The 18554-nt window shown below is 41.2% G+C and overlaps 1 protein-coding gene across 2 annotated transcripts in view; it reads right to left on the reverse strand.

Annotated features, from left to right (window-relative positions):
• vwa8 (von Willebrand factor A domain containing 8) overlaps positions 1-18554 on the reverse strand; it is a 414855-nt gene that overhangs the window by 308571 nt on the left and 87730 nt on the right. For both annotated transcript variants that reach the window (XM_078559607.1, XM_078559606.1), the window contains 6 exons: positions 15771-15938; positions 14315-14479; positions 13189-13238; positions 8844-8952; positions 8659-8763; positions 3247-3375 (listed from right to left, as the gene is read on the reverse strand). In XM_078559607.1, the coding sequence (XP_078415733.1) occupies positions 3247-3375; positions 8659-8763; positions 8844-8952; positions 13189-13238; positions 14315-14479; positions 15771-15938 (726 nt within the window). The remainder of the gene's footprint in view (positions 1-3246; positions 3376-8658; positions 8764-8843; positions 8953-13188; positions 13239-14314; positions 14480-15770; positions 15939-18554) is intronic.

An 18554-nucleotide genomic window follows, 5' to 3' on the forward strand; every position in this document is an offset into this window, starting at 1 on the left:
GATAAGGTGGATTCAAAATTGGCTTAGTTGTAGGAGGCAAAGGGTGATGACAGAAGGATGCTTTAGTGACTGGAAGCCAGTGTCCAGTGGTGTACCACAGGGATCTGTGCTCGGTCCCCTATTAATTGTCATTTATATAAACGACATAGATGACTATGTGGGGGTAGGATTAGTAAGTTTGCGGATGACACAAAGATTGGCTGGGTGGTTAACAGTGAGGTTGAGTGTCTTGGGCTACAGGAAGATATAGACAGGATGGTCAAATGGGCAGATAAGTGGCAGATGGAATTTAACCCTGAAAAGTGTGAGGTGATACATTTTGGAAGGAGTAATTTGACAAGGAAGTATTCAATGAACAGCATGGCACCTGCAAGTTCTGAGGAACAAAGGGACCTTGGCGTGTGTGTCCATAGATCTCTGAAGGCAGAGGGCATGTTAGTGGGGTGGTGAAAAAGGCATTTGGGACACTTGCCTTTATCAATCGAGGCATAGATTACAAAAGTATGGAGGTCATGTTGGAGTTGTATAGAACCTTGGTGAGGCCACAGCTGGAGTACTGTGTGCAGTTCTGGTCACCACATTATAGGAAGGATAAGATTGCACTGGAGGGGGTGCAGAGGAGGTTCAGCAGGATGTTGCCTGGGATGAAACATTTAAGTTATGAATAGTGGTTGGATAGACTTGGGTTGTTTTCGTTGGAGCAGCGAAGACATTTGTTGCTTTATAACAATAGGGTTGCCTTGGCCATGTAAGAAAAACATCTGAGCTAGTGATTTACAAATAAGCCAAATTCTAATTTAATTAAACAGCATTCTTGGATTTTTACTGGTGTTTTAGAGATTGAATTTCAGAACGCTGTCCGTTATTCTCTGCATTTATCCATTTTTATTGCCGAGATTTTAAGGCCGAGATACACAGAAAAATGATATGCAAGATTTAACAACTGGAGTGTGTAACTAGTATACCTATGCTGGAAAGGGGGGATTGGGGTTTAGCAGCATTCAGAGACAGGCTTCTGCTTTGATAGCACTATAACATGGGTCCTGATGTTTGACAGAAGTGGGCTGAGAGTCCTGATATTTGACATCACTGTAAATGGAACCAAAGATTCACAAAATGGATTAAGACCTTTGATCTGGATATCACTGCGGAAGGGGAATCTGAGGCTTGGCAGAACTGGGGAATGAATTTAAAGTCTGATTTACTGGTGGAAACCTGGTGTGTGCCGATATTGAGGGGGGAGCAGGACATGTGCTGAGCAGCACTGGTTGGAGGGTGGGGAGGTATTCCATGTCCAATTGCAGCAGTTTGTGACATTCTAAGGATATCTCTGTAAACATGCATCTTTGTCTGTCTGTCTCTCACAGTCAATCTATCTCTCTCTTCCGTGAAAATAAACTAAATTAAAACATCTCAACAAAACAGAAGTAGTAATTAGAGCTTTTAAAATTCGATTCATTTTTTGATTTGAAAATCAAGCTTAATTTAGGCCTCCATTTCTCTGTCAATTCCTATTAATTAGAATATTTACAAATTTTGACCTATCAACACGAGACAAATGATAATTTGAGACATTTTGCTTTAAGACATTTTTTGCCAAGTGAGTTAGATTACAATAAAGAAAGAGACTCATACTCTGAGCTGACTGTAGTTTGCAAAGTTAATACAGTGCAAAACAATACTTACAAGGTGGAATTGATAGCTTGCATTCAATACACAAAAATGCTCATTATAAATTTTGACAATTGAGAATTTGAAATGTATCCTCTATCCTTACTTCAAATAAATCTTAAAAATGTGTGCAGAATCTGTTAGAGTATTCCTTAAGTACTATGAATGAACAGTGTTGATGCATCCTGAGAACCTAGGCATGTTGTACAATGGGAAAAAGTTGACACAAGTGAGACAAAAACCCAACAGAAGGTCAAGTTGCGCGAAAAGGAATTTTTCACAGAGGTAATACTTTTAATTCATTATAGTCAAATATTTCAAGAAACACAGCAGATAAACTTTTAATTTATAGCCAGTGCCTGATCCATATGAGATGGTTCTTCGGTACAGTGCATTAAAATGGAATACAAACTGGAATGGAATATAAAAATTAAACTGAAATATATATTCAAGCTTCAGTGACTGATTTATTCCAATTGGCTTCAATAGCAAAAATAATTGTCAATGTTAGCCAAGTATGGAGCAAACTTTAAATTGCTGGTAACTGATGAGACATTACAAATCAAGGGTGAGGCTTGTGTTCCTGAACCGAACAGAAAATTGAAATAATGTAGTCCATCTTATTTATTTATAGCAAATTTCATTGAATTAAGATTACTTTGCATGCTGCTCAACAAAAGAGGGCAAATTTCCTGCACTCTCAGTCAGGTGCTGTGTCCAAAGGAAGTAGGCACTAGAGTCAGTGTTGTAACATGATAACCTGATTCTGCAAACACACTTCCTGTAAGCGCGTCCTCCTACTGGGACTGCAAGATCAGTGCATTAACCTACACAATCATCCAACTATGGAGGATTTAAAGGATAATATTGTACATAACTGCATTCATGCCATTAATCTATTAACAGACCAGTTTCACAGGTCTACTGCAGTCAAATCAGGCTGCTCCTTGCAGAGCAACAACTGAGACAGGCTCATTAAGAGTAACTCCCAATTTAAGAATGGAATAAGAAGTGATTTGCTGGTTTAGTCTTTGACTTGGTATTTGATTCCCTGTTAATATCTAGTCATGCAAATTTAAAACTCATTCTTTTGTTATTGGCCTTTGGCAGCAGCCAGGATAACAGATTCCCTTCTTGTAAAAATAAATGGCGCTGTAAAACTAAAAAGTTGTTGCCATACAATCGCTCTGCCTGATAAACAAGCCTCACCTTTACATCAATACGAAGCTACACAGACATTCAAACAGAATGCCTCCAGAAGGAATCAAACATATATTCATTTGTCTAAGATAGATGCTCTCTGGCATATTAATATGACATCTCTGAGGTGTGTTCTTTCTTCTATATTCTAAGTTGAAATAGCAGGGCTGTTCAGTAAAGCTAAAATACAATTGCTATCATCAAAAATGTCTGGCAAAAACAGAATCTAAATACAAAAAATACCAAAGAATTGAAGACAGCTAGCTGTAACAAATTCTTCCACAAACATGAAGAGCCAGCGAAAGGGTCAAAAATAATTTTTGAAGATTCAATGTTTAAATGCCATATTACCATCACTGAAAGAGAATTCATTACCTGAAAGGCCATTTCTTTGTCACCAATTTGAACAGTGGCTATGGCCTGTAAAGTCTGGCCTTTGATTTCTTTTATACCAGTAACTGCCTTTGGGGTCGAGGAACTTGTAGAGCCCAGCAACTCAAATGTCTAAAACAAACAGAATTTCAACTCATTGATTGCAATGGAAGAGGTGTATCACAATAACATCAACAAATTCATAATTTAAATGGCGTCAAATAATATGTCCCAAGAAAAATCCAAAGTATGAAATATTAACAGGGCAGTAATCCTGCAAGGTGCACAAAATTTTCAGCTGGGGTTAACACACTGATGCCATGTGATCTATAAACGAAAGTTGTTTTGGGGAGTCTGGGCCCATAGAGCCAGCTTACAGATCACTCGGTTGGCATTCGGGACTAGGCTGAGCAGAGAGGCGCCAGGCCAAAATGTAGCATCTTCACACAGGGAGTGAAAGAAAATCAAACCGGGTTCCACGAGCTGAGTGTCACCTCATCAGCTAAAGGAACCACTGGCAAAGTTTTGATAGCAGACATTCTTCCAACAAAAATTGGCTGGGTGGTTGATAGTGAGGAGGATAGTTGTAGACTGCAGAAAGATATCAATGGGCTGGTCAGATGGGCAGAAAAGTTGCAAATAGAATTCAACCTGGAGAAGTTTGAGGTGGTGCATTTAGGGAGGTCAAACAAGTGAAAGATTACAAAATAAATCGGAGAATATTGCAAGGTATGGAAGAAGTGAAAGACCTTGGAGCGAATATCCACAGATCCTTGAAGACAGCAGGACAGGTTGATCGGGTGGCTAAGCAGGCATATGGAATCCTATTCCTTATTAGCTGAGGCATTAAACATAAGAGTAGGGAGGTTATGCCTGAACTATATAAAACATCAGTTAGGCCACAACTTGAATGCTGTTTGCAGTTCTGGTCACTTCATTATAGAAAGGATGTAATTTTATTAGAGAGGGTACAGAGGAGATTTACGAGGATGTTGCCAGAACTTGAAAATTGCAACTATAAGGAAAGACTAGGCAGGCTGGGGCTGTTCTTTTTAGTCAGCACATAACAAGCAATTCTAGATTTAGTCTGAGGAAATGAAGCTGGGTAAGTGCATAAAGTAGCAGTGGGTGACCATTTTGGAGGTAGTGACCATAATACAGTTAGATTTAACATAATTATGGAAAATGATAAAAATAGAACAGGAATAAAAGTTCTAAATTGGGAAAGACAAATTTTACGAAGCTGAGATGATCTGGCGAAAGTGGACTGGTTACAGCAACTTGAAGGGAAATCAGTGACAGATCAGTGAGAGACATTCAAATACTAGATTCTATGGGCACAGTGTAGACATGTTCACACAAAGAAAAATGGTGGTACTGCCAAATCTAGAGCCCCCTGGTTATCTAGAAGCATACAAGGTAAGATAAAGCAAAAAAAGAAAGTTTATGACAGTCACAAAAAGCTTAATATTGTTTAATATTATTTAATAATAAAGCTGAATATAGAAAGCACAGGGGTGAAGTAAAAAAGGTAATTAAGAAAGCAAAGAAAGGATATGAAAAAAATATTGGCAGGTAAAATCAAAGAAAACCCAAAGGTGTTTTACCAGTGCATTAAGAGCAAGAGAATAACTAAGGAAAGGGTAGGGTCTATCAGAGATGCACATGGCAATTTGTGCATTGATGCTGAAGATGTGGGCAGGATTCTCAATGAGTACTTTGTGTCTGTCTTCACCAAGGAGCGGGATGATGCAGACATTCTAGTTAAAGAGGAGGAATGTGAAATATTAGATACAATAAGCATAGTGAGACATGATGTACTGGAGGGACTAAAGGTGGATAAATCACCAGGGCCAGACGGATTGTATCCCAGGCTGTTAAAGGAAGTTAGGGAAGAAATAGCAGATGCTTTGAGGATCATCTTCCAATCCTCACTAGATACAGACGAGGTACCAGAGTATTAGAAGTCTGCGGACGTTGTACCATTATTTAAAAAGGGTACAAGGGATAGGCCAAATAAATATAGGCCGGTCGGTCTGACTTTGTTGGTGGGCAAATTATTGGAAGCAATTCTGAAAGACAGGATAAACTGTCACTTAGAAAGGAACGGATTAATCAGGGATAGTCGGCATGGTTTTGTTAGGGGAAGGTCATGTCTTATTAATTTAATCAAATTTTTTGAGGAAGTAACAAGGAGGATTGATGAGGGTAGTGCAGTGGATGTTGTCTACATAGATTTTAGTAAGGCATTTAACAAGGTCCCACATGGCAGGCTGGTCAGAAAGGTAAAAGCCCATGGGATACAGGGAAATGTGGCGAGTTGGATTCAAAATGCTCTCAGTGACAGGAAACAAAGGGTAATGGTCGATGGATATTTTTGTGAATGGAAAACGGTTTCCAGTGGTGCTCCACATGGCTCAGTGTTGGCTCCCTTGCTGTTTGTTGTACATATATTAATGATTTGGACTTAGTTGTGGATGGCATGATTGGGAATTTTGCAGATGACACAAAATTTGGCCATGCAGTTGCTAGTGAAAAAGATTGTCTCCAGAATGATATCAATGGTTTGGTTGAGTGGGCAGAAAAGTGGCAGATTGAATTCAATCCAGAGAAGTGCGAGGTAATGCATTTGGGGAGGGCAAACAAAGCTAGGGAATACTCAATAAACAGGAGGATATTGGGAGGGGTAGATGAAGTGCATGTCCACAGGTACCTGAAGGTGGCAGGACAGGTGGGTAAGGTGGTAAAGAAAGCATACTGAATGCTTTCCTTTGTTGAACAAGGCATAGAACAGAAAAGCAGGGATGTAATGATGCAACTGTATAAAATGCTGGTTGGGCCACAGCTGGAATTTTGTGTAGTTCTGGTTGCCACATTACATAGTAAGGACATAATTGCTCTGGAGAGAGTGTAGGGGAAATTTACAAGAATGTTGCCAGAGCTTGAAAATTGTACCAATGAGGAAACATTGGATAGGCTAGGGTCGTTTTCCTTGGAACTGAGGGGCGACCTGATTGAGCTGTACAAGGTTATGAGGGGCCGAGATGGAGTAGACAGAGATGCCCTGTCTACCCTAGCGGAGAGGTGAATTACCAGGGGGCACAGATTTAAGGTTATTGGTAGAAGGATTAGAGGGGAAATGAGGAAAAGCTACTTCACCCAGAGGGTGATGGGTGTTTGGAATTCGCTACCTGGTTTGGTGGTGGAGGCAGAAACCCTCAACTCATTTAAAAGGTACCTGGATCTGTGCCTGAAGTGCTGGAACCTGCAAGGCTATGGTGCTGGAAGGTGGGATTAGAATGGGTTTTTTGTTTTAGTTTTTTTGTTTTTTTTTTCTGTTTTGGCCAGCGTAGACACAATGGGCTGAATGGCCTCTTTCTGTGCCGTAACTTTTCTATGATTCTATGGTTCTCCTTGGAACAGAGGAGACTGAGAGGAGATTTGATTGAAATGTACAGACTTGCGAGGGGCCTGAAAAGAGTGGATGGGAAGGGCCTATTTACTTTAGCAGAGAGGTCAGTGACTAGAGGGCATAGATTTCAAGTGATTGGTAGAGGGGTTAGAGGGGAGATAAGGAAAATATTTTCACTCAGAAGGTTGTGCGGGTCTGGAACTGACTGCTTGAAAGGGTAGTAGAGGCAGAAACCCTCATTTAAAAAGGTATCTGGATATGCACCTCAAGTGCCGTAACCCGCAGGGCTATGGACCAAATGACGGAAAGTGGGATTAGGCCGGGTGGCTCGTTTTTGGCCAATGCAGACACAATGCGCCAAGTGGCTACTTTCTGTGCTGTAAACGTTCTATGATTCTAACAGCACGGACATGAATCCTTGCAGACGGATGATAAGGAGAGACATAGATAGACGATAAAACATGCACGCATCCTCTTAGTAAAGTGCTATAAACTTCAGACAATGTGCAGTCAACATACTGTACATAAACATGTAAAAGTTGGCCATGTGTAAAAGTCAACCCTATGATTTCGCACAAAAGTTGATCCTAGATTTTCAGGGATCAAACCGCATTGTGATTATTAATTATTTCCCGGTAATTACTCCGGTCCATGAATTGAAAGAGATAGTTATGGTATATAATACACAATTACCATAACATTACTATGAACAGGAGAGATCTGTTTGGGGATCAAATATCTGCTTATTTTTATTCACTTCAAACAAATCAATCTCCGAACAGAACAATCTTAATGATAGTAATATGGTCCTACAGCACTCCTGTACATTCACTCCTCTAAATTGGATGAACACAAGGGTCTAATGACAGGCCTGTTGACAAGGTGTTAGTTTGGTCAATTGAAGTGCTCTCGTTTCTGATTTAGAACATTGCAGTTTCAAACCAGAAAAATATTATGTTTACTTGTTCCCCTTTATCTATCCTGCTTGGTATCTCCTCAAAGAATTCTAATAAATTTGTCAGGCATGATTTCCCCTTCATGAAGCCATGATGACTCTGCTTGATTATATTATGTATAGCTAAATGCTCTGCTATTACATTCTTTATAATAGACTCCCACATTTTCTCAATGATGGATGCTAAGTTAACAGGCCTATAGTTACCTGTTTTTTGTCTCCCTCCCTTTTTGAATAAGGGTGTTACATTGGCAGTTTTATAATCCTCTGGGACTTCTCCAGAATTTAAGGATTATTGGAAGATTATTACCAATCATCCACTATCTCTGTTGCTACTTCCTTTATTATCCTAGGATACAACCCATAGGTCCAGAGGACTTATCGGCCTTTAGCCCCATTAGTTTTCCTAGTGCTTTTTCTCTGGTGATAGTTATATTTATTTCCTCCCCACCTTTTGCCCCTTGATTATTTAGTACTTTTGGAATGCTACTAGTGTCTTCTGCCGTGAAGACTGGTGCAGAGTATTTATTCAACTCCACTGCCATTTCCTGGTGCCCCATTATTATTTCCCCAGCCTCGTTCCCTAAGGGGCCTATGTTCATTTTGGCCTCTCTTCCTTTTTATATATTTAAAAAAGCCCTTACTGTCCATTTTTATATTACTTGCTAGTTTACCCTCAAAGTTTATCTTCTCCATCTCTGTTATTTTTTTAAAACTCTCCCAATTCTCTGGCTTACCACTAACCTTTGCCACATCGTATGTTTTTTCTTTCAATTTGATACTATCCTTAACTTCCTCGGTTAACCATGATTCATTTATCGCCTTCCTAGAATCCTTCTTCCTCACTGGGATATATCTTTGTTGTGAGTTATGAACTATTTTCTTAAGCGTCTGCCATTCTTCATTGTAATTACTCTTATTGTAATTGCTCTTTAGCGCAGTTGTTTCTGACGCAAGTTTCTCACTCTCAAGTGTTGTTCTAAACAGGCAATCAGAGACCACTGATCACAATGACAAAGGTTTCATTTTCTGAATGGTTCCTACCTACCTTTAATACGTCCTCCACTCCAGTTCTACCTTCTTTCCCAAGCATTAAATCATATGGGTAAAGTCTGTGGAGCAGTTGTTGGGCAGACAGCATGGGAAACACATCCTGGTCAGAAAGCAACATGTTAATTAAACTGTCCGCAGAATTAAAACTCATTCTAATGCTCTGCTTTCAGTTGTACATACCATGATTTTAATGACAGCTGCTAAGTTATCCACTGGGAACTCAGGCAGACCAAGGGTCGTGGACTCTTGAGAGCAGAGGGTCGAAGCAAAGGATAACATCTGAGATACTCTGGTAAAGTAGAAGTAGTCATTAAGTTGCAGATTCCTAGTCAACTGGAGGTTTTCATTTCATTAGATAGCTAATGGTATATTTTAGTTTTTAGTAAACGTTTAAAAACTAAACTCCCACTCTGCTGAAATAACACAACGCTGCAAGTTGTAAAAGTTTTCCTATCTGTCTTCTGAAGTGAGGGTAGATTTCAAACAAACACCCTGGGAGCAGAATGTAATGCAACAGGAGCAGCTATTGGGGTTTCAGGTGTGGAACTCAATGCATCCAGCCCGATTTTCCATATAGATGCATAACCCGGCACTGGCCACAGTGCTTGAACTCGTAAAATACATTCCCGATTCACAATATTTCCAGTAAATTTCCTGCACGCTGTTAAGTAAATGGGCACAGATACAAAAGAAAGAAATACAAGAAATAGATCCTGAAATGAAGTTCACCAAAGTTTTTCAAGCACACTGAAAACATAATAACATGACTGCACAATGCTAACAACTTCCATTTATATAACAACTTTAACCCAGAAAAACAGCTAATCTAGAAGCTCCTCAGAGAGAAAAATGAAAAGGAACAGATACAGGGCCAAGGTAGCAGAGTTAGAAGTGACTGAAAAATTGGTCAAAAAGGTGGAGGCTTTCAAGTCGGTGAGGGAATTGGAGAGGTTAAGGAGTGAGTCTGCAACCTCCTCCAAGATCGCTGTAATCCTTCAATTCTGGCCTCTTGTACATACCCGATTTCCTTCACTCCACCACTGGTGGCCATGCCTTTACCTGCCTGAGCCCTTAGCTCTGGAATTCCCTCCCTAGCCCTCTCTACAACTTTACTATGCTCCTTAAAACCGACCTCTTTGATCAACTGTTTGGTCACCTGTTCTATTTTTCTCTGTATGTGGTTCAGCGTTGAATGTTGTTCAACATTCCTCTGAGGGTCCTTGGGACTTTTTAACTACATTAAAGGCTCCATATAAATGTAAGTTATTGTTGTTTAACTGCAGATTCTCCGATTGTCGAATGATGCATGCTGACTCTGTGGTTTTATATGTCATGTGGTCAGCACAGACTATTGCAGAGAATCCTATCACACACAATCCAGTCATACAGCTCCCTGATCTGCAACTCTTCGGTGTTCCATTCATTCCAGGTGCTGCCTGAATTCCACTCCTTCGCCACCCTGTGCTTCCTCACCCCCATGGCCTCTGACTCTGGGGAGCCTGAGCCCATTACTCACAATCATTTCCCACCTTTCAACAGCAAGTTAGGAAAAACCTATCAGGTAGGTTTTCATTTTGCTCTTTGAATGATAGGTATCCTCCACTCAAAACAGATTCTGGGGAAACCACATTTTAATCATGTGTGTAGCATAAGGTTGCCAACTCTCCAGGAATTAAAGATTAATCTTCAGGAAACTGCTGTGAGCAACCCAAGAGGAAAATCACAGGGTCATTAAAAAATCATGCACATTTAAAAAACATTTTTTCTAATGCTTTTTGGTTACCAGTTATAAAAAACATAGGAGATCCAAATCAAGGTTGTTTGGGTCATTCTTGACTATCAGTCAATCAAGTAATGAAGACACTATTCGCCTTCCAACTGTTGTGGAAAGGCGATGCATCTTGAGGATGGATGTGTTGGGCGACCAACAGCAGGACTGTAGAAGAGGGATGAGTGGAGGTGGGGGCGGGAGTTGGGAGGTGGGGTGAGTCATACAGTCACACAACTAGGAATATGTCCAACAGAGTTGACAACCCAAGCAGATTGAAGTTGCAGACTGGTGGTGCTTCAATCAGTCCAATACTGTTTCACCATATAAAGTCCCAGAATCTGAAAGAACACTTAAGCTAATTAACCCTGTAACACAACCACCAGATCCAGGATCTGCAGGAATAGACATGTGAGGATTGCAGTGTGCAGAGGGTCCTCATTATTTGAAGAAGACCTTACCCAAGCAGGGTTGTTGCCTTCCTCGTGGCAGGGGGAAGATCATCAAACAGTGGCTGGAAAAACTTCAAGCATGACAGGGTAAACAACTAGCGATCAAGGTGCATGGCAAAGGGAATATATTTAAGGCTGAGATAGACAAATTTTTGATCTCTCCAGGAATCAAGAGATATGGGGACCAGGCAGGAAACTGGAAGTGAAGCCAAAGATCAGCCATGATTGTATTGAATGATGGAGCAGGCTCGACAAACCATATGCTCTACTCCTGCTCCTATTTCTATGTTGTTATGTTCTTTAGGTACCACATAAAAGCTGACTACATAAGATAGAGCTCATGATGTTGGGGGTAGTATATTAGCATAGATAGAGGATTGGTTAACTAACAGGACACAGAGTTGGGATAAATGGGTCATTTTCAGGTTGGCAATATGTAACTAGTGGAGTGCTACACTTCACTACAGATCACTTCTGGGACCTCAACTATATTATTGACTTGGGTTAAAGGTTAGCGTGTAATGTAGCCAAATTTGCTGATTAAAGATAAGAAAGCAAGTCGTGAGGAGGATACAGAGTCTGCACAGGGAGATAGGTTAAATGAGTGGGTAAACATTTGGCAATGGAGTATATAATGTGGGAAAATGTAAGGTTATCCATTTTGATAGGAAGAATTCAAAAACAGAATATTATTGAAATAGAATGAGACTCAGAGTGCTGCAGTACAGATGGATCTGGGTATCCTCGTACATGAGGTTAGCATGTCGGTACAGCAAATAATTTGGAAGGAAAATGGAATGTTGGCCTTTATTGCAAGGGAGTATAAAAGTAGGGAAGTCTTGCTACAGGGTATTGGGGAGACCACACCTGGAATACAGTCTACAGCTCTGGTCTTAAGGAAGGACCTACTTGCATTGGAAGCAATTCAGAGAAGGTTCACTGGGCTGATTCCTGGGATGAAGGGATTGTCTTATGAGGAAAGGTTGAGCAGGTTGGGCCTATACTCATTGGACTTTAGAAGAATAAGAGGTGTTCTTATTGAAACATGTAAGATTCTGAGGGGGCTTGACAAGGCAGATAGATGTTGAGAGGACATTGCCCCTCGTGGGGGAACTTAGAACCAGAGGAGTTTCAGAGTAAGGGGTCTCCCATTTAAGGTGGAGATGAGGGGGAATTTCTACTCTCAGAGGATCATTAGTCTTTGGAATTCTCTACCCAGAGAGCAGTGGAGCCTGGGTCACTGAATATATTCAAGCCTCAGTTAGACAGAGTTTTGATTTGTCTAAGGGAGTTAAGGGTTATTGGAGGGCAGGCAGGAAAATGGAATTCTGGCCAAGGTCGGATCAGCCATGATCTTAATGAATGGCACAGCACTCTTGATGGTTGAATGGTCTACTCCTGCTCTTATGTTATGTTCTTACAACAAAAATCTATCTACTTCACTCTTGAAAACTCCAATTTCCCAAGCATCCAAAGGTTTTTAGGGGGCCATGTTCCAAATTTCCACTAACCTTTGTGTGAAAAACTGTTTTCTGATTTCACTTCTGTAGGTTTAGCTCTAAATTTCAAGTTCTGCCCCCTTGTTCTGGACTCTCTCACCAGACAAAATAGTTTATCTGTATCCATCCCATTGAATCATCATTAATCATTAGTAAAATTATAATATTAAACATTTTAATTAAGTCAACCCTCAACCTTTTAAACTCAAGGGACTACAACCCAAGTAAAAGCAATTTGTCCTCATAATTTAACCCTTTTAGCCCCAGTAACGTAAGTCATCACAATAAGACAGCAAAATAAATGGGGTGGGATACTGAATACACCTGCCAGAATGCTTGGAGATATGTTAAAGCTGATCTTTAAAAGCAACTCTATGGTCCCTGTACGTCTCAACTTGGGTAATGCCCCATTAGGTAGAATAGAATGGAACAGGTAAGCAGTTTAAAGGAGATTAGCAATTAGCTGCATCCAGAGAGACTGGGTAGTTGTGCATGGAACTCTGTTGGAAGCGGCAGGAAGTGATTATTTGGATGCCTGGGAGAATCAGTGCTGGGACCTTTGCTACACATATCTACTGTGATTTGAATATGGGGATACATCTATTAAAATTCAAAGGAAGGTTAAGGAGCAAACAGGCAGACAGTGAAATACTTAGGGAATAAAATCGGGGAGAAAGGAACAATAGCAGGCACACAAATAGAGAGGCACACAGAGGAGAAACAGGATACACACCCAGCCTGCCTAACTGACTTGTCCACCTGGTTTGTGCCTGCTTAATGGATAAGGTATCGTTAAACAATCATACCTTTCCGAGGGTACATTTGGTCCAACAGCATACAAGACTGCCAACTGGTCCTAGCAAAGTAATAAAAATTAACATCGTCAATAAAGTGAGGAAGTGTGAAGAATAGGAGCATACTGCTGGCTGACTCAAGAGTTCCTTGAAGCTGCAAATTCCAACCCTGCCAGATTCCCTCCTTTAAAATCTACCTGCTCCTAAAGTCAGTGACTCATGCTAGGACATGGTCTATAACAGGGTATCCAAAATCTTGGAGTTGGGAGCTGCATATAAATGTCAAAAACAGTGAGTGAATCTTAAAAGGTTGTGCAGAAATTTGAGGCCCAATACACTAGGATTCAAACGCCCCCAAGAACTCAATTCCTGATACAAACATCTTCTACCCGTCCCCCATATATTAGAGGGCCCATGAACATAAATTGAGACTGCCCCCTTCTGACTCCCATCGCCACCCCAGTATACAAATAGCCAGACTCTGTTGTATGCCAGACACGAGAAGTAATGTACCAAAAGAGGCCACAGGCACATGATAACAGCAAAAAGCAAGACCCCACAACACAAAACTCGCCCCTCTTCTCATCTCCAAAACTTTCATGCTGCACTCCATCCTCACTTCTTTTTCTCTTTTCCCATCTCGCTTGCTTCCAATTCTTATTTCCATCTTTCTCACCCCACCCTCATTCCTAACCTTCTCTCACCCCCTGTCCTCACTTCTCTTATCCATCCTCGGTCTCACCCTTCTTCCCTCCCACCCTCACCACTATCCCTGTCCAGCCCTGAAGCAAACTGGTGAGAATTTAGCCTCAGTCTTTCCCCAGGTTGAACGGCTAATGGGCTGCTCTTGAATCGATCAAAGTCCATCAAGCAGGGAATAGTGTCTTCTAGTTCTCAAAGCTCAGGAAGCTTCGAAAGCCACAGATGAGCTACTTAAAACTTCTTCTCATACAAAAGTACAATTAGTTATGAAGATTATGAAGCACTAATTGCATTACAAGAGTCCATTACACTACTAAATAATTAAACTAAGATATCACAGTGGCATCATTTTTAATTGTGCATAATATAGCAACCAAAGTAGGTTTTGATTAAGCTATCTGCTCATATCGCTATCATATGGGAAGGCTAAGATTACCTTAAAAGGCAGACAATATATGTCCCTGGCCTGAAACCTGGAACGAAGCGGAGGATCCAGAGGATTTCCAGGATACCTTGGGACTGGTAGACCCAGGGCTATAACCCTGAAGTCCTCACTAACTCGGACAATCTTCCACGCATCCAGCTCCTCCCTCGTATGTTCCTACGTGAAGAGCAGCATATTAAATACAGGTCAAAGCAGCACCATACAATAAACCTTTCAATGTGAACAACAAAATTGCTGCAAATTCAAAGCAAGTCAGTCAGCCACTTAAATAAAGGGGGTGTTCCTGCAGCTTGGCAATAGCATTTGAGCCAGAAAGTTGTAGGATCATAGCCCATTCTTGCACCTGAGCATTTAATATGCGCCAATACATCAATGCAGTAGTGAGGGAATGCTGCATCATCAGAGGGGCATCCTTTGAATGATACATTAAAATGAGATCCCATTTGCCCATTTGGAGCCTCAGGTTAACACTAATGATCCTGTAGTATGATTAAAAGAACAGGGAGATCTCCCAATGTCCTAGCCAATATTCCCTCCTCAACCAACATCATAAATTATGTTCACCTCACTAATTATAAAGCACAGAAAATGGTTGACATATTTGCCTACACTGATTGTACTTCAAAGAGATGCATTATATATGAAGTGCTTTGCGACATTTCTAAAATACTTTTTTTATTCTTTTGTGGAATGTGGACGTCGCTGACAAGGCTAGCATTTGTTGCCCATCCCTAATTGCCTTTTGAACTGAATGGCTTGCTAGGCCACTTCAGAGGGCAGTTAAGAGTCAAGCACATTGCTGTGGGTCTGGAGTCACATGTAGACCAGGCCAGGTAACGATGATAGATTTTGTTTCCTTCCAGCTGCTGTGGTGGGGTTTGAACCCTTGTCCCCAGAGCATTAGCCTGGGCCTCTGGATTACTAATCCAATGACATTACCACTGCAATCACCCTCTTACCATGAGGCACTACTACCTCTCCACCTCTCTCTCCCCTCCCAGAAGCCCCTTATTTCAACCTACCTCTTCAATCAGGCTTATGATTGGCCCTTCTAATCCCTCCCTCTTTCGCCTAGTGGCCACTTTCCTCACACCTGTTTGGGATATCATTCAATATTAAACGTGCCATTTAAATCCAAGGTACTGAGTTGGACCTGTCATCAGAATACCATAGTGAGGTAGACAACACCCCTTATGGAGTTGATGAAAATAAAGAGAGGAATGGCCACCCAAGTGAAAGGTCAAGTACAGAGATATATTGCACACTTGCTCAAAAGGGCATTTAAAACATTACAGAGACTTTAAAGTGCTGGAAAGGGGCACAAAGTCTATATATCATCCTGTAAAAGTTACGGGAAAGAAAAATGTGAGTTAACAGTGCGACAAAGTAGAATGGAAAATAGAATCCAAAGGGCTCAATATTTCCAGGTTATATAAGTCCCCTTTACCTTCAGTAGCTTGTCATAGCGATCTGCAGACATAAGGAAACGTCCATCTTCCAGCTGCATCTCCCGGTTTTCTAGCAGATTATTTAAAACGGGTAGCACATTGCGTTCAGCTTTTTCCAGTCCTTCTAGCACTAATATCCTGCCTTCAGTCGCAGCTCGAACAGCACACTTTCCAGGGGGAAAACAAAATGAAGCTCTTTAACACAGGGACCATGGGGCAGAAAGTGACCAACAATCTTCATGTAGTACAACCAACCTGAAATAAAACATAGGTCTTATACCCGAAATGTCTGTCAATCACACGGGAGTATGATAACCTGTCAGGAAGAAGCATAGAGCAAAGTTTTCTGATGACCATGCCTATACAAATGTTGAATGTTCTTAAATGTACTAAATGTTTGCATGATGAGAATGTGGAACTCATTACCATTTGAGGGAAATAGCTTAGGTTCATTTAAGGGGAAGTTAGATAGGTGCATGAGGGAGAAAGAAATAGAAGGATATTTTGCTAGGGTGAGATGAAGTAGAGCAGGGCGGATGCTCATGTAAAGCATAAACACCAGCCTTGAGCTTTGGACCATATGGCAGAAGTGTTTAAAATTTCAGGTTACAAATACTGTAAAACTGCTGGAAACTTGTGAATTTAATATTCAGCAGTCTGACATATAAAAAATACACTGGAACCCAGACCCCCAACATTTCTACTTATTTATGCGAGGATGAGTGAACTGAACAGTAGAGGCCACAGCATGTTGCTCTTGCAGACCTGACCAAAGTCTTTGATCTGGTTAGCAGATATGATCTGTTTTCCCTTCTTCACCAAAGCCACTCCAGATCACAAAATCCTTCCACTGTGAAATGAAAGGAAGAATCATGTACAATGGAATGACACCTGACACAGTCCCAGTATGGAGTGCAATGAACCAGGGTTGGGTACTTGCACCAATGTTGTTTGGCATCTTCTCATCCAGCCTCCTCTTGCATGCTTTCCGGGATAAAGATTTCAGAGAAGAAACATGAGATCAGATGGAAGATTGTTCAGCATGCCCAGATTGAGAGTAAAGATGAAAGTCAGACATTCTAGATACGTGAACTCATGTTTGCTGATGATGCAGTTTGTGTGGCACATTCAGCTGAAGGCCTGCAGTCAATTCCAAAAAACCTTCTCACCTGCTGCAGAGAAATTTGGAGTCATGATCAAGCAAACAAAAGACAGTGACAATGACTCAAGTCAGCCCAAAGCAGCACCAGAACTAAATACTGACTGGAAAAATGTAGACAAATTTTGCCACCTGGGGTCAACAGGTTCAAGTGAAATGAAGCTTGATGAAAAGGCAACAGCTCATATTGGTACTGCTGCTGTGGCATTTGGAAAGCTTCAGGCAAGAGCCTAGAAAAAACTCAAATTCATATAATTACCACACAACTAAAAATCTATAATGCCTGCATACTGTCTGTGCTGGCCCACTGAAGAAGCAATTCACCGAGAGCCAATCCCCACCTTCTCCCCTTGGCCCTGCACATTTTCCTTTTCAGATAATTATCCAATGCCCTTTCGAATGCCTTGATTGACCCTGTCTCCACCACACTCTCAGGCAGCGCATCCCAGATCCTAACACTCTATTGACCCTGTCTCCACCACACTCTCAGGCAGTGCATTCCAGATCCTAACCATTCGATTGATCCTGTCTCCACCACACTCTCAGGCATCGCATCCCAGATCCTAACACTCGATTGACCCTGTCTCCACCACACTCCCAGGCAGCGCATCCCAGATCCTAACCACTCACTATATGAAAAAGCTTTCCTTCATGTCATTATTGCTTCTTTTGTCAATTACCTTAAATCTGTGCCCTCTGGTTCTCGATTCCTCCACTCATAGGGCAGTTTCTCCCTATCTACTGTCTAGACTCCTGGTAATTTTGATTACCTCTCTCAAATCTCCTCTCAACCTTCTATTCTCCAAGGAAAACTGTCCCAACTTCTCCATTATGTCTGCGTAATGGAAGTTCCTTGTGCCTGGAACCATTCTCATGAATCTTTTCTGCACCCTCTCCAATGCTTTCACATTCTTCCTAAAGTGTGGTGACAAAAACTGAATGCGATTCTCTAGTTAAGGCTGAACCAGTGTTTTATACAGGTTTATCATAACCTCCTTGCTCTTGTACTCCATGCCCCTATTAATAAAGCTTTATCAGCTGCGCTCTCAACCTGTCCTGCTACCTTCAATGATTTATGCACATATACACCCAGGTCTCTCTGCTCCTGCATCCCCTTTAGAATTATATCCTTTATTTTATATTGTCTCTGCGCATTCTTCCTACCAAAAAATGTCACACTTCTCTGCGCTAAATTTCATCTGCAAATCATCCGCCCATTCCACCAACCTTTCTATGTCCTTTTGAAGTTCTACACTATCTTCCCCACAGTTCACAATACTTCTAAGTCTTGTATCATATGCAGATTTTGAAATTGTGCTTGTACATCAAGGTCTAGGTCATTTATATCAAGAAGAGCAGGGGTTCCAACACCGACCCAGGAGAACCCCACTATAAACCTTCCTCCAGTCTGATAAACAACCATTAGCCACTACTTTGTTTCCTGTCACTCAGCCAATTTGTATCCAAGTTGTTACTGTCCCTTTTTTTCTTTCATGGGATGTTGGTGTCACTGGCAATGGACAATTTGTTGTCCATCCCTAATTGCCCTTGAGATGGGGATGGGTGAGCCGCCTTCTTCAACTGCTGTAGTCCATCTGCTCTAAGTACACCCACAGTGCTGCTG

This window comes from Cetorhinus maximus, chromosome 16, assembly GCF_964194155.1.
Source record: "Cetorhinus maximus chromosome 16, sCetMax3.hap1.1, whole genome shotgun sequence".
NCBI classification, from domain to species: domain Eukaryota; kingdom Metazoa; phylum Chordata; class Chondrichthyes; order Lamniformes; family Cetorhinidae; genus Cetorhinus; species Cetorhinus maximus.